Source organism: Camelus dromedarius, chromosome 21, assembly GCF_036321535.1.
Source record: "Camelus dromedarius isolate mCamDro1 chromosome 21, mCamDro1.pat, whole genome shotgun sequence".
Classification (NCBI taxonomy): domain Eukaryota; kingdom Metazoa; phylum Chordata; class Mammalia; order Artiodactyla; family Camelidae; genus Camelus; species Camelus dromedarius.
Genome location: NC_087456.1, coordinates 36896531 through 36911408, shown reverse-complemented (window position 1 = coordinate 36911408; position 14878 = coordinate 36896531). Strand labels below are relative to the sequence as shown.

The 14878-nt window shown below is 60.1% G+C and overlaps 1 protein-coding gene across 2 annotated transcripts in view; it reads left to right on the top strand.

Annotated features, from left to right (window-relative positions):
• Positions 1 to 9132, top strand: part of CACNA1S (calcium voltage-gated channel subunit alpha1 S) — a 58819-nt gene extending 49687 nt beyond the window's left edge. For both annotated transcript variants that reach the window (XM_031438869.2, XM_031438868.2), the window contains 12 exons: positions 96 to 255; positions 1171 to 1298; positions 2058 to 2154; positions 2474 to 2576; positions 3439 to 3540; positions 3813 to 3937; positions 5320 to 5448; positions 6098 to 6348; positions 7307 to 7392; positions 8059 to 8150; positions 8357 to 8494; positions 8611 to 9132. In XM_031438869.2, the coding sequence (XP_031294729.1) occupies positions 96 to 255; positions 1171 to 1298; positions 2058 to 2154; positions 2474 to 2576; positions 3439 to 3540; positions 3813 to 3937; positions 5320 to 5448; positions 6098 to 6348; positions 7307 to 7392; positions 8059 to 8150; positions 8357 to 8494; positions 8611 to 8862 (1663 nt within the window). In that variant the 3' untranslated portion in view covers positions 8863 to 9132. The remainder of the gene's footprint in view (positions 1 to 95; positions 256 to 1170; positions 1299 to 2057; positions 2155 to 2473; positions 2577 to 3438; positions 3541 to 3812; positions 3938 to 5319; positions 5449 to 6097; positions 6349 to 7306; positions 7393 to 8058; positions 8151 to 8356; positions 8495 to 8610) is intronic.
• The last annotated feature ends 5746 nt before the right edge of the window (positions 9133 to 14878 follow it).

The following is a 14878-nucleotide window of genomic DNA, read 5'->3' as shown; positions in this document are numbered from 1 at the left end:
GGGGCAGCCTGCCCGCACCGCCCGCCTGTGCTCACCCCGGCCGCCTCCCGGGGGGCCGCCGGGAGTGAGAGGCCCATGGAGCTCTTGTCCCCCAGGTGCGCCACAGGCGAGGCGTGGCAGGAGATCCTGCTGGCCTGCAGCTACGGCAAGCTGTGCGACCCCGAGTCGGACTACGCCCCCGGGGAGGAGCACACGTGCGGCACCAGCTTCGCCTACTACTACTTCATCAGCTTCTACATGCTGTGCGCCTTCCTGGTGAGCGGCCGCGGGGCGCCCTCCCCTCCTCCCTGTGCGCGCTGTCCCTCGGGGACCGGCTCGGGGACGCAGCAGCGCCGGGCTCTGGCTAGACTGTCCCTGTCCTGGTCGTCCTGGGTGTGGCTCGGTGTTCTGAGTGCTTTTCCATGCCCCAGAAGAGTTGCTAAAAGGTTTTACTTTTTACTTTTTCTTTTGCGGGAAGGGGTGTTAACAGTAATCAGGAGGATGTAGTGAGGTTCTGCCCTAAATAGTCCGGGGCCTCCAGTAAAGCCGTTCGCCGCCCCCCCCCCCCTTCCTCGGAGGAGAAGGCTGCCCTCTGTGAGGAGGCTGGGACGCTGGAAACAAGGTCCCCCAGGAGGTCACTGTGCAGCTGGAAACAGCACCAGACGGCTTTGAGCCTCAGGGCGCTGTCTGCTCACGTCGGAGGCGAGAGCCCTCAGCAGCCCTTGGCCCTTGCTCCCTCACCCTTTTTTTCCTATATTCACCAAAACGGTAGTTTGCATGTTTGATGTGTGCCTGGCCCTGCGCCCAGTGCAGGGACAGAAACAGGAACAGGACACAGTCCAGGCCCTGACGCCGCTCACTGGGCACCAGGGGTCCACGTGCAGGAAGCCTTGCATTTCAAAGGGATGCCCGACAACAGAGAACCGGCGAGAGCAGCACGGCCGGCCCGGTGGCCCACGGCTCTCGGGTGTAGACCAGAGGCCGAGACTGGACTTGAAGGGAGAGCCCAGGACCCCCGGCAGGGACCCCCCAGGGCCGGAGCACGGAGTGACACAGGCTGCTCGTGTTGGGTGGCGGTCGTCCGGGAGGGCTGAGATGCCGAGCCCAGGCAGGGAGAAGCTTGGACCCTGTGCCCCGTGGACGGCCCCCGCCCGCCCCCATCCCACCTGCCTCCCCACTCTCCTCCTGCAGATCATCAACCTCTTTGTGGCCGTCATCATGGACAACTTTGACTACCTCACGCGGGACTGGTCCATCCTGGGTCCCCACCACCTGGACGAGTTCAAGGCCATCTGGGCAGAGTATGACCCGGAGGCTAAGTGAGTCCCGTCCGCAGGCTCTGTGCTGGGCCCTCCCTCAACCGTCCAGCCCTCATTCTAGACCCCGTCCGAGTGTCCGACAGGGAGTCATTCTCCACTCTAACAACATGTAGGCTTCCTCTCTCTTTATGATCCGAGGCCTGGGATCGGAGAACTGGACTTTCTCAGGGTCGGAGGGATCCCACAGCTCCCAGGGCAGGAGCCCCCTTCCCTTTATTGAAAATGGTCACCCAGCTACACACGGACACTTCTAGGAGCAGGGAACTCACTAGGCCCCGGCCACTCAGTGTGGCCAACTGACCAAGCGTCCAAGCTTGGTAAAAGTGCAGAGCCCCGGCCCCACTCCAGAGTGTCTGGCTCAGAGTCTGCATCGCTGGTATCCTGACCCTCTGGGCGCTCGTGTGCACTTTAACCCTGAGGAGCACGGCTGCCTTACACTGTTTCTAAGAAGGTAGTCACTTCACTCTCTATGACTGTTCCCAGAGGTCCGGTGCTGTGCCAACCATGCCCCGCATTATCTCACTTAATCCTTCCAGCACCGCCAACTCGGTCTCGAGCTCTCCACCAGTCCCTGGAGGGGGGCTTCCACCTCCCTTGATCCATGACCTCTACCTTTATTTATGCAATCCAAGAACCCCCAATTAGCTTCACTGAAACCCAAGGAAGGCTCCTGGCTCTCTTCCCCTCGGCCATTCTCTGAACAGGAAGGGAGGTCTGGGTGTGGCTGCCAGGTAGACCAGTCTGGGTGTCCCCCTGCAGGGGCAGAATCAAACATCTGGATGTGGTGACCCTGCTGAGAAGGATCCAGCCCCCTCTGGGCTTTGGGAAGTTCTGCCCACACCGGGTGGCATGTAAGGTAACAGAGCTGCCAGCGAGGGGAGCCCACCGCAGGGGCACAGGTGTCCTGGTGGGGAAGTCGGTGAGGCCGGATTGGATGAGGCATTTTATAGCAGTCATCTGTGGGGTCCCCACACCTCTCCCTGGGACCTACAGTCTGAGAGAGTCCCCAGCTCATCTCCCCCTGCCTCATGAAGAGCGTCCTGGTCAACCTCCCCACCCCGTCCTCCCCTCCCCTCCCCTCCCCTGCCCTGCTGGCCCTCAGTTCGGGGGAGGATGCCCGGCCTGGCTCGGGGGTCCCTGCGCGTCAGCAAACCCCCTCTCCTGCACGCCCGCAGCGGCTGGTGGGCATGAACATGCCCCTGAACAGCGATGGTACGGTCACCTTCAATGCCACCCTCTTCGCTCTGGTCCGCACAGCGCTCAAGATCAAGACGGAGGGTGAGGGCCTCTGGGTGCAGCCCCCTGCCCTCAGGGCTGAGATTCCAGCAGATCCTGCCATTCTTAGACCTAAAGGTGGGAAACAGGAGTCAGGGGAGAAGCAGAGGCAGGACCCGGACCACAGCCACCAAACCCTCATGCCTTCGGGGCTCTGCAGGGCGAAAGTCACCAAGGATGTGCTCCCGCACAGCTGTGTCTGACCCGGTCTGGGAAGTGGTGGTGTTCCCGCAGGGGTGGGGGCACCGGGGTTCCGTCTGGGCCAGAGCTACGGGGCGGCTGCTGGAGTTCCCACTTGGCCCCACTGAATCCGCAGGCCCCTGGCTGCCAGGAAGTCGGATGTGGTGGGAGCTGGGGAAGAGTCGGAGGGGAGGGGCTTGGCTTTGCCCCAGAGCCCTTGCACAGGGACCAGCTGCCCAGAGCCATCCCGCAGGGGCTCGGACCATCTCAGGCACCCAGGACAGCCACAGGGAAGGCTCCCCTGGGAGGTCAGGAAGAGGAGGCCGAGAGCCAGGGAGGAGCCACGTTGGCACAGTGGGGAGGCTGCCTGGTGTACCCAGGGTGGACCGGAGGGGACGTGGGGGACAAAAGAGTGTTTGGGGAGGCAGAGAATGGGGACGATAGCCTCTAAAGTCAACTGCTCTGGGCACTGGGAGCCAAGGCCTGTGTGGAGTGAGTATGTGACCACGGGCTGGGCTGCCCCGGGGGCATTGATGCCTCCCCCAAGGCCAGTGCCCAGCACAGCAGCTGCCAGAAGAGAAAACACAGCCAACGTTTGCCGAGTGAGAGTGCCCGGTGGCTTTGTCCAGGGCAGGCGGCTTGGCCTGTATGACTCTGGGGCCTCTCCGCTTCTCCCCGCCCCCAGGTAACTTCGAGCAGGCCAACGAGGAGCTGCGGGCCATCATCAAGAAGATCTGGAAGAGAACCAGCATGAAGCTCCTGGACCAGGTCATCCCTCCAATAGGAGGTGGGTGCTGCTGTGGGAGGCCAGAGCCCAGAGGCAGCCGCGGGGAGGGGATGAGGGCCTCTCCAGGGGGCCCTCTGGGAGTCTGAGAGTGGCCTGGTCCCCGTGGATACCCTGGGTGGACCCTATGGCAGCCATCACAGCTTCTCCAGCCTCAGCTGGAGACCGCCTGCCTGGTGGCCAAGTCAGCCAGAGGAGGGGTGGCCTGGTGACACGTGGCCCCCACGCTGACCCCGGCATCAGATGCCCACCGGCCCCCGTTGGCTCCTCTGCAGATGATGAGGTGACGGTGGGGAAGTTCTACGCCACGTTTCTCATCCAGGAGCACTTCCGAAAGTTCATGAAGCGCCAGGAGGAGTATTATGGGTATCGGCCCAAGAAGGACACTGTGCAGATCCAGGTGAGCCCGACCTGGGCCCCGCGGATGTGCGCGCTGAGCCGGGCCTCCAGCTCCCTCTCTGCGTCCTTTGGGGCTGAGGGTGGAGGCGCAGTGGGAAGGAGGGGCCGGGACAAGTGCGGAATGAGATGACAGCTCTGGGTGGTCCACCATGGAAGACACTTCAACCTCAAGGGAAGAACCAGGGGCTCTTCCATCTCCGGATGATATGATCGAAAATAACGGTCCCCTCCCTTGAACACTGGGGAGAGGTTTGCGTGGGATGAGGGCCGTGATCGCCAGAGGAAGCACGTTTCCTGGGGGAGGGGAGGTGCCTGAAATGAGCACCGGGTACGCGAAGACACTCACAACTTTGCGTTAGCTTACCTGTTCTTTATTTCAGTTTTTTATGTTAGGTATTTATAATGCCCATGATTGATACATCCAAAATAAACATATGCATTTGGGCTGCGTGTTCAAAAATACATTTTAATTTTTACTTTGAAACAATCTCACCATTTTAAAAGTTGCCTGTATAATACAGAAACCTTTTTTCCCCCTGAGCCATTTGAAAGTAATTCCCAGTGTTCCATCAACCCAGAACACTTCAGTGTGTATTTCCTGCAGACAAGGCCATTCTCCTCCATAATCCTCCTGCATAACCACGAGGCAGCCACCAAAATCAGGAAATTCATGCGTTACTGCTGTGGAATCCTCAGGCCCCATGCAGGTTTCACCCGTTGTCCCAAAAACGTCCTTTACAGCAGAAGGATCGGATCCGTAATCACACATTGCATTTAGGGGCCGTATCTCTTTAGTCTCTTCCACCTGGAACGGTTGCCCAGTTCTTCCTTGACACGACCTTGACACTTTGGAAGGTCACCGGCCAGGATGTCCCTCCATCTGGGTTTGTGTGATATGTCCTGACAGACTGAGGACATGCATCTCGGACAGGAATGTCCCAGGAGGGTGCTGTGTTCTCACTGCAGACCAGCAAGTGACACCAGTCTTGACTGGTCCTGTTGCTGGTGATAAGAACTTTGATCAGCTCAAAAAATGGTATTAATGGATGGCAAGGGCAAGCAAAAGAGGTCGTCTGCCCAGAAGACTGTGCTGAGTGAAAGGGGTTTCCAACCTGGAGGCCTGGGCGGGTGAGGAACCGCCGTGAGGCTGAGAGAAGATACCTTGGGGACCGTCAGGGTTTGGACTATCCCAGACAGAGCAGGACGTGGTGGCCTTGCGAAGCCCTGGGACACTGAATGAGCAGGAAGGCGTGGGGCTGGAGCTGGGCCTTTGGGAGGCCCTGGTTGCCAGGATCAGAAACGAGGGAGGCCGTGGGAAGCAGTGTGGCCTCCAGTCCTGGCTTGAGTTGGGGAGGGGTCACTGAGTCCCAGCTCTATCCCCAGGCCGGGCTGCGGACCATTGAGGAAGAGGCAGCCCCTGAGATCCGCCGCACCATCTCAGGGGACCTGATGGCTGAGGAGGAGCTGGAGAGAGCCATGGTGGAGGCCGCGATGGAGGAAGGGATATTCCGGGTGAGCCAGGCCGTGGTCTCCGCAGGGCACCGGCAGCAGAGAGGAGGCCGGGAGCCCAGCCGCACAGCGTGGAGGCTGAGGACCCCCACCTCCAACGTCTCTCAGGACTAGGAGTCAGTGGCCCCACCCGCTTCCTCTGCCATCCCTCCCTCTCTCCCCTCCCCACAAACCCGAGTCAACAGTCACCCCTCAGAAACCTTCCCTGATCAGATGCCCCACTGCTTCCCGCTTAGTCCTCAGCTCTGTCTCAGGTTCCTTCTGACACCAGCGAGCTGGAGGGTCCTTAATGACCACCTCATTAAATTCCTTGGAATTCATGAGGAAACGGTGGCCCAGAGGGATGACCTGACATGTCCAACAACGTTTTAGAAGTTAGTTCTGGAGGTGGGACTACAGCCAGTCCTCCAGGCGCCCAGTTCCGGGCTCACTCACCGCCCGAGTTTCCCGTCTGGATGCCCGTCTCCCCCATGCAGTTCTCTCCACGTGCCCTGTCTGCACCATCAGGCTGAGAACTCTCCAAGGGGGTGGTCTCTTCCCCGGCCTCACAGCCCAGTCCATTGTCCTCTGGCCTCACTCCCACTGTCCGCGGTGGCAGCCCCCCGCACTTCCCTGTCTCTGCTCTCAGTACCCCCCTCCTCCTGGCCCACAGAGGACCGGAGGTCTGTTCGGCCAGGTGGACAACTTCCTGGAAAGGACCAACTCCCTGCCCCACGTCATGGCCAACCAGAGGCCCCTCCAGTTCACTGAAATAGAGATGGAGGAGCTGGAATCGCCTGTCTTCTTGGAGGACTTCCCTCAGCATCCAAGCACCAACCCCCTGGCTCGAGCCAACACCAACAATGCCAATGCCAACGCCACAGGTGGCAACAGCAACCATGGCAACCGCTGGGCGTTCTCCAGGTAATGGCAGTAACTGTCAGCCCGGGATGTGGGGGAACTGGGGTGGGACTAGGCAGACGCAGTTGGCGGTTCAGGCTTTTGGGGGACCCCGAAGTGTGGACGGTGTGCCTGTGCGCCCTTTGGGACCCAGCCTGAGCCTTGATACGAGGGGCCGGCCTGGGCTGCAGAGACTCCTCTGGCCAGCAGGGGGCAGCCTCGGGTCGGCGTTGGCCTCGGTGCCCAGCTGTTGTTCTATTGTCTGCGACAGGTCTGGGAACTGAACACACAGGTTAGGAGAGGGACTTTGGAGGCGGCACATTGTAGGAAAACCTAAACTATTAAGGTTTGGCCATTGGGTTTGGGTTTGGGTTCCAGGTGGTTCCCCATCTCACCAACCCTGGGCTGTAGACTGCCATGAAAACCAGCGGGGTGAGGGGAGAGGGTCCTGTGGGCTGGGCTCGGAGCAGAGCTCTGCTCCAGACAGGAGGCTTGGTGACTGGGGTTCTCTGGCCTGGAAAGGCTGAGCCCCGCCCCCAGGACCGGGCAGGACAGGGCAGAGGCCAGGTGAGAAGCTCCTTCCCAGGTCAGCGCTGCCTGCGCCCCCTCCCGCCAGAGACCCCCCCACGCAGCCCGCAAGCCCTGCGGGGCGCCACGGGGTGCTGGGTGCTGGACGTGCAGAAGCATCAGGCAGTCTCTTTGGGGGGGTGGGCTGTCATGTGATCCGACTGTGGCCAAACAATCTCAGAGAGTAGGTCCTGAGAATGTAGAGGGCGTTGACCGCCACAGGCCGGAAAGGCCTAGAACCAAACTAGTTAGGGACATCGAGGGGGCTTCCAGAACCACAAACTCTGCGGCTGGGACGCCCCACGACCAGAACAATGGGTTAGACCCTGGGGAAAGGGTGTTGGGCTCACAGAGGGGCAGGGGCGGCAGGAGAGCCAGCGGCCTCCCTGGCTCATCGGCCGTGTTTCCATTTCAGTGTCCACTACGAGGGGGAGTTCCCGGGAGAGACAGAGACACCTGCCGCCAGGGGAGGAGACTTTGGCCAGCACTGGGGGACCCTGGGTCAGTCTCTCATCTGCTCCCGAGGGACTGACCATCTCCCAGAGAGGCCTGGGGAGCCCTGCTCCTCTGTACATTTGGGGAACCTGGCTGGGAGCCTGTGGCCCAGCAGAGAAGAAGGGTGTCACCTGGGTGGCTGAGTGAAGTGAGGGGGATGTGCACTGTGAGGGGGCCTCCCTGGGCCCTCCAGAGAGCTTACACACACCCCTCCTGGCCCGAAGGATAGCCAGACACACAGACACCTCAGCTCTGACCTTCAGCTGATGACCTGGCAATCAGTCTCCCAGCAGGTCCTAGACTGGCTGTGTGTCAGCAGATCCCTGAGGACGCTGGGGTTCACAGGAGCTGGGGGTGCTTGCTTGTCCTGCTCCCCAACACACACACACACACTCTCAAACACACACTCACACAGGAGACCAGCTTGGCCTCAGTTGGCCAGACTCGGGCCCTCCCCAGCCCACAAGGACAGAGACCAGGCCAAGGTGCTTGGTGGGTGGAGGGCAGTGGGGAGTCCTGCCCGGCCTGGGGTTGGTTGGCCTCAGCTCAAGTCCACTGTCCAGGGCCCGAGGATCTCAGGGTGGGGCAGACTGGCCAGGTGGAGCTGTCTTGATCCGGGACCCCCGGGCAGGAGTCAGCAGCCCCTCTTGGCCTCCCCCCACCCTGCCACAGGCCCCCACAGCAAATCCTGTGTGGAAAGGCTGAAGGGACCTCGGACCCAGAGAGCTGTGCCCGGAGCGCAGGCACCTCCCACCCCTTGCCAGGTAACGGGACAGAGGCTGGGAGCAAACTCCACATGGAGGAAGGGAGGGGGGTAATTTGCTGGCAATTGCAGGATGGACAGGACTCTTCTGGTTCCTCCCCTTCCTGGAGATCTTGCCAGGGACTCCCTCTGAGGAGCTGAGGCTTCCCAGATCCCAGGGGGGTCTAGCAACCCCGTGGGGTCTTTGCTTTCATGTATTTGGACCAGGCGTGGGTGGAGTCTCCCGTGGCTGAGGAGAGGAGCCCCACACCAGAGTCCCTGCCCAAGGAGGCACTGCCTGGCAATAGGACTGAGGACCGCACCCCCAGGTGCCCAGCTCCAGCCACAGCCCTGCTGATCCGAGAGGTGAGTGGGGGCTGCGATGGCACCAGCTGCCATTCCGAGGTGGCCCTGTGATGGCCTGGGTGGGGAGGGGTAGGGCTCCCCGGGAAGACCCCACCGACCTCCTCTCCTCCCGGCAGGCTCTGGTTCGAGGGGGCCTGGACACCCTGGCAACTGATGCTAACTTTGTCAAGGCGACAGGCCAGGCCCTGGCCGAGGCCTGCCAGATGGAACCAGAGGAGGTGGAGGTGGCAGCAGCAGAGCTTCTGAAGGGGCGCGAGGCCCCAGAGGGCGTGGCCAGCGCCCCGGGGTGCTTGGGCCTCGGGTCCTCCCTGGGCAGCCTCGACCAGCTTCAGGGCTCCCAGGAGACCCTTATTCCCCGCAGGCTGTGAAGGCCGCGCGGCCAGCGTGGGCTTAAAGCGAGCCTGGCCGAGGGTGGGGCCAGGGAGGGCTCGGCCTGCCACGCCGCTGCAGCCTCCCTGTCTCAGCAGCTAGGCGGCAGGCCAGTGGGGGTGGTCAGGAACCACCTCCAAGATAGGGAGGGAGGCTGACAGCCCTTCTCCTCACCAGCAAGGGGTGCGACTGGGTGCAGTTTCTGATGTCATTCAAACAGGCCTGGGCAGTGGCAGCAGGACATTAAAGTCTTGGGCCTGTGGCAGGGCACCCGCCCTCTGCTTGTCTCCTTTCTGGGGCCCTTTGACACGCACTCTCCCCTCGCCCATTCCCGCGGAAGGGCCGTCTGGACTGGTCCCTGCAGGAGCAGAGAGAGGCCCAGTGCAGACAGCGTGGGCTCTCCTGGACGTCCGCGGCCTCCTCCGCCGGCCGGGGTCCTGCGGGCAGCTCTCCAGCCGCTCTGCCCCGAGTGCTCTGCCCACACGGCCCCAGGGCCTCCCCTGGGCTCTGCTCACGGCCCGGGGCACCCAGGCCTGCAGTGCCCAGGCCTGCTCTCCACGCCGAGTACATGAGTGAAGGACCAGGAGCTGCTGTCCACCAAGTGCCCCACAGACACTGCCCTCCATGGGGGTCCCGGCACGTTCTGTTTACAAAGCACTTTCATACATAGTATCCGCTGCATCTCCCACGGCCCCACAAGGTGGCTTTGGAGTCCACACTAAAGGTGGGCGTTGGAGGCACTGAGAGGGCATCTGGCATGCCTGCATCACACAGCCAGTGAGGGCAGACCGGCCCCGGGGTGACTTGCCTTCACTGGGCAGATGCTCTGTCCTCACCTGCCCCCATCAGCTCGCCCTCTGTGCCCCTGTGCACCTCGCAGCACCCCCAGGAGGGCTCCTTGGCTGCCGCAGACTTGGAGTCGCACCAGGCAGGGTGATGTACCCCTGTGGTGCCCTGTAGATCCGGAAGCTAATGTCTCCTGCTCCACTGACTCCCCTCCAAAGGGAGATAAAATTACGCGCCTCACAGGACGGCAAAAAAACTGAATAACGTGGTCCGTAATGTGAACGGGCTCTGGGCACTGTAAAAAGTCTGTAAAGGGAAATTTCCATTTACGGGTGGGACCGGAGCGCCTTCCATTAGTACGTAACATGCACAGAAGACCAGCCAGAGGGTGGGCCCTGGCCCTCGTGTCCTGCGTACGTTAATTATTTAGTCCTCTGAAGGAGAAGCAGGTGTCATCCTCATTTTGCATTTTGACCCAGAGAGGACAAGGGACTTGCTTGAGGCCCCACAGCTGGCAGGAGGGTCAAGATGGATTTGGCTCAGGCAACGCAGCGACCAGCCCCAGGGCCCTGATGGCTGCACCCTGCGTCGTCTGTGCTGGGCCTCCCAGCCTGGCTGACAAGTGTCTGCGTGCACACAGGCTCTTAGGAGCCGTCCTGTCCACCAGCTCTCACCCTTTGGGAAAGTTCAGGCAGCTTCCTCTGCAATGTACGGATGTTCTCATTTATCAGAATGCACACAAGCTTGCCTTTCCCCAGCTTCCCTGTGAGTAATCGGTGGGGTTTCTCCTCAGAGGGTTGCAGGCAGGTCCCTCTTGTCATCTGGGCAATGGACAGAGACAGCATACCTGTAGGAGCTGACAGGCCCTGTCGCCAGGGGCCACTGGCCAGGGTGGTGTCTGCTGCCTCCCCATCTTCTCCCTGCAGATCCCTGCAGACTTGGGGTCCAGCTGCCAGGTGGGGGATCTGCCAGAGGGAGGGGGTGCAGCTGGTGGGAGGGGGGCACGAAGCCACATGCTGAGCATGGGGACAAGGGAAGCCCTCCCACCCGTCTGGGAGGTGCAGAGCTCAGACAGAGGCTCTCTGGAGGACCAAGGAGGCTGGGCCCAGTCCCAGCTCATCTTCAGAGCAGGAAGGTGCCCCCAGCTCTGGCCCCGGTGCGGCTCCAGGCCCTGCTCTGGATGGCCCCAGTGATTCTGGAAGGAAGGGTGTGGCTGTCCTCTACAGGGTGTCTGGCCTTGGAGTCCCCCCACCTGCCTCCATGCTCTGGTATCAGACAGGCACACACCCTTTCAAGCTTCTGCTCCTCCCTCCGTATAAAGGGGAACAGCTCCTATCCCTAGGCTGCTGGAAGGTGTGAATGTGGCCACTGAGCACCCGGGCCTCGAGGAGAAGCTACTGTTTCGGTTCTGTCAGACGCTGGCTACTGGGAGAGCTGGACATTAAGATCAGAGGAGGCTGACCTCCCAGGGGCCTAGGCCCCTCCCAGGCCCTGCAGCTTCCAGCCACAGCTCCGGCCTCAGGCCACTGGGGAGGGCACCGTCAGCCCAGAGCTAACCATGACCCCCATCCCCATTTTTCTGGCATCTGATTCCAGTAGCACGTTCCTCCTGCCTTGGGCCTGACAGCGTAGGGTGCCAGGGGACCCCTGCCCCCACCCCACCAAGGGTCCTGCTGACATTTCACTGACGAGGGCACCAACGGGTGAGGTCTCACACTGGGAGGGGCTGAGCTGGATCTGTCCCAGGCTTTCTAATCTCATCGCTGCTTTTCTCCGGAGCCACGAAACCATCCTCTACACGGAACTTAAAATCCGGCTTAGAAAGCCAGGGAACAAGCATTTAAAAGAGATTTGCCATAAATACACAGCACAAAATAACCCTGGAGTCGAACAGGAATTGAAAACACCAGGATGGGTCAGATGCTGGGGTCTGAAGGGTTCAGAGGAGGGGGACAGAGGTAGGGCTGTTTGTTTAAATAAAATGATCCGAAGCGGAGACTCAGTGGTGGTAAAGAAGGAAGCCATGACCCAGAGGAGGACAGTGCCGTGGAGGCCTGGGGCCACTGAGTCCATGGGAGGAGCCGGGGTCCAGGAGGGAGCCAGTCAGCTGCGCCCGCACACCGAGGGAACTCCCTGCCCACTTCTGGTCACGGGGTCTTTAAAACGTCTCTGCCGCTGGCGTCCACACCTGCAGAGCTGTAACAGCTAACATCCATGAAGCCCGGTTCATTGAGTGTTTAGTCTTTCAACACCGTCCATGAAATGGGTTTGCTCTTGAGATCATTCCAAGAGAGCTGAGTCCATCACCCATGGCCCTCGGGCAAGAAGCAGTGAGGCCAGGCATCTAGCGGGGCCCAGACCTGACTCTTGAGCTGCTGACTCCGAGTTTTACGGTGAGGATCGGATGATGATCCCTTCACCCCGGCCGCCACCACATCCCCTACTGATCTGGCCCAAGACCCTTCCCACAGCCTCCCAAGCCCCTGCCCAACCACACTCCCCCGTCCACAGCCCATGCCCCGACGCTCCCTCAGCGCCTCTCTGCACCTGGTGCCCCTCGGCCCCACCGTCTCGGCCCGCTTGCTCCTCAAGCAAGTCTTCTCTGATGGCCCCAGTAAACTCTGCCTACTTAAGAATGTCACTTGCCACCTGGTTCCACAAGAACAAAGTCACTAGTCACTGTAGTCACTGGCTTTCGATACACCCCAAAAGGGGTTCAGGACGGAGATCAGGAATGGGGCACTCTGGGCCCTGGGAAGACTGTCAGAACAGGCCTTCAGACAGTCAGTTATTTTCAGATTTTATGAGCCCAAATTCTTGCATCTCCTCATATCTAGAAAAGCACAAAAACCATTAACTGCAACATCTGCTCCTTGTAACCAGCAGCAACCTTCTACAAAGATGTGTGCTTGATTGAAGGCGTCCTTTCTCCAAAATCACACAGACACCGACCTCCCCCCACCTCTTCCAAGCAGTTCCTCAGAGCTACTGACAGCCTGACTCCCGGGCTACAGTTCTCAGTAAGCCCCCAATTAATGCGGAACTCAGCTCTCATGCTGTGTGCTTTTTTTTTCAGTTGAAAACTCTTAGCAACAATAACTTTTACTGTAGCATTTATCCCACTGTATCATAACTAGGATCTACAGTTTGTTTTTTCCAAGCATCTGGTGAGCTTCTTAAAGGCAATTTTGTATCCCCAGCAAGGAAAAAAGGAAGGGAGGGAGGGAGGGAGGGAAGGGGGAGGGGGTAAGGAGAGGGGGAGGGGGTAAGGAGAGGGGGAGGGCAAACACAAGAGATGCACCAAGCAAACCGCCTAACAACAGGCATCAGGTCGAATCATTTGAAGTTGCCGATGCTCTATCCCCTTTGTCTACAGGTGGGCAATTTTATAAATTTAACTACTGGAATGAAGGTGGGTTTCCCCACTGTCCAGTGCCACCCAAGTCCCACACCTGCCCCTCTGGGGAGCAGGACCCCCACCTCCTCTCTGGGGGCCGTTTATACGTGTCCTGATTGCCCTGATCGGACACATTGGTCCAGAGAGGGGCTCATAAGGTGGGCATCCGGTCAGGGTTGTTTTGGGGCCGAGTACAGGCCACAGCTGAGTGTCATCACTGAAGGGCTTCCTCTGAGAGGGGAGGCGGAGGTGCCCTGCAGTGACCATGAGGAGAGTCTGCCGCCCCAGCACCAGCCACGCTGAGGCTGTCTCTCCTGGAGGCCTCTCTTCTCTTTCCAGGGCCCCCCATGCCTGGTCTTCCTGCTTCCCAGACCGAGCCCCCCATCTCCTCTCTCCTCTGCCAGCCCAAGGGACGCTCATGGGTCTGGAGTAGGGGGTGGGAGACAGACCTGGGCCTCCTTCCCATCCTGTTCTTGCTAATTCGGGTTGTGACTTCGAACTTCTCCACCCAGCGCCCACCTTCTCTCTGGACCCTCCAACCCAGCTCTGAAGTCAAAGAGGAAGAACGTGCTCTCGGGCTTCTCCACACTCTCCCTAGTCCCTGATTCCCCTCAAGGCAAAAGCTCTCCACTGTCATCTCTTACAAGGGTCAGGAATACGAGGACACAGATTAATTTTTCAAGAGACAATTTCAGCTTGGGCTGGTGCAGGCTGTCACGGTCAAAGGGCCTTTGAAGTTTCCCTAAAATCTTTCCCGGAGACTCAGCACACACACGGCCTGGGGGGCTGGCATTCAAGACTGTCCACGAAATCCTCAGTCTGGCTGCATTTGCGGCTAGCCGGCACTTGAGAGGTTAATCCTGTGTGAGCCCCCCCCCCCCCAGTCTCCAGCGCCTCCGGTTTTGGAAGGTGTTAAATGTGCCTCTGCTGGCAGTTTGCTCTGCAGCTGAAGCGAGTATCTATCAAAATCCAAGGAAATGCTGCATCCTAGGGGGCTGGAAATCGATAGCTCCTGGCGGGTGGGGTTCTGTGTTAACGAGAGGGATGGGCAGAGCAGGGTGGCTTCTGAAGCCGGATGGACGGACGGGAGGCTCCTCCTGGCCGGTGGGCGACCTCCCAGCCTGCGCAGGTCGGGGAGGGTCTCCTTCGCACTGTGCTTCCTCTCCCGGTCCCCAGGCCTGTGGCTTCACCTCTTCTCTGGCTCCCCCAGTGTGGCTCCTGGCTGGTGTCCCCCACTCCTTCTGTATGCCCCTCTCTGTGCTGCTAATTCTCCACCACTGCCCCCCTTCTGGGGGAGGGGGACCCTAAGTGAGTACCAGGCCACATGGGGCAGGGCAGAGGGCTCAGCTGCCCTTCAGGTGGCCAGGACTCCAGGTGATTGTCCTAGTGGCCCAGGATAAGTCACCAGCCGCTCCACACCTCCATTTGAGCAAAGAAATTGGAGCAAGTGACCTTTTTTTCAGTTTGTTGAGTGATAATTAGCTTCTAATACACGGCACATAGTCAAAGCACACAACTGGGCTGTTTTTCAAAGATGCATACACCTGTGGAGCTGTCAGCACCATCCAGATAACGGTTCTGTCTCCCCCACGATTTCCCAGTGCTCACTGGTCACCCCTCCTCTGCCCTCAACTCTGTTCACAGCCCCTCCCCCCACCAGGCCTCCAGCGGCACACGCTCTGACATCACAGCTAGGTAGCTCAGTTCATATTTTGTGGACTTTCCCGCCAGTGGACTCACAGCGTGTGCTCCAGGCCCGGCGTCCTCCCCTCGGCACAGTTACTCTGCGGCTCATCCACACCGTATCGTGTACCCCTGGTCCTGCCCCTTCT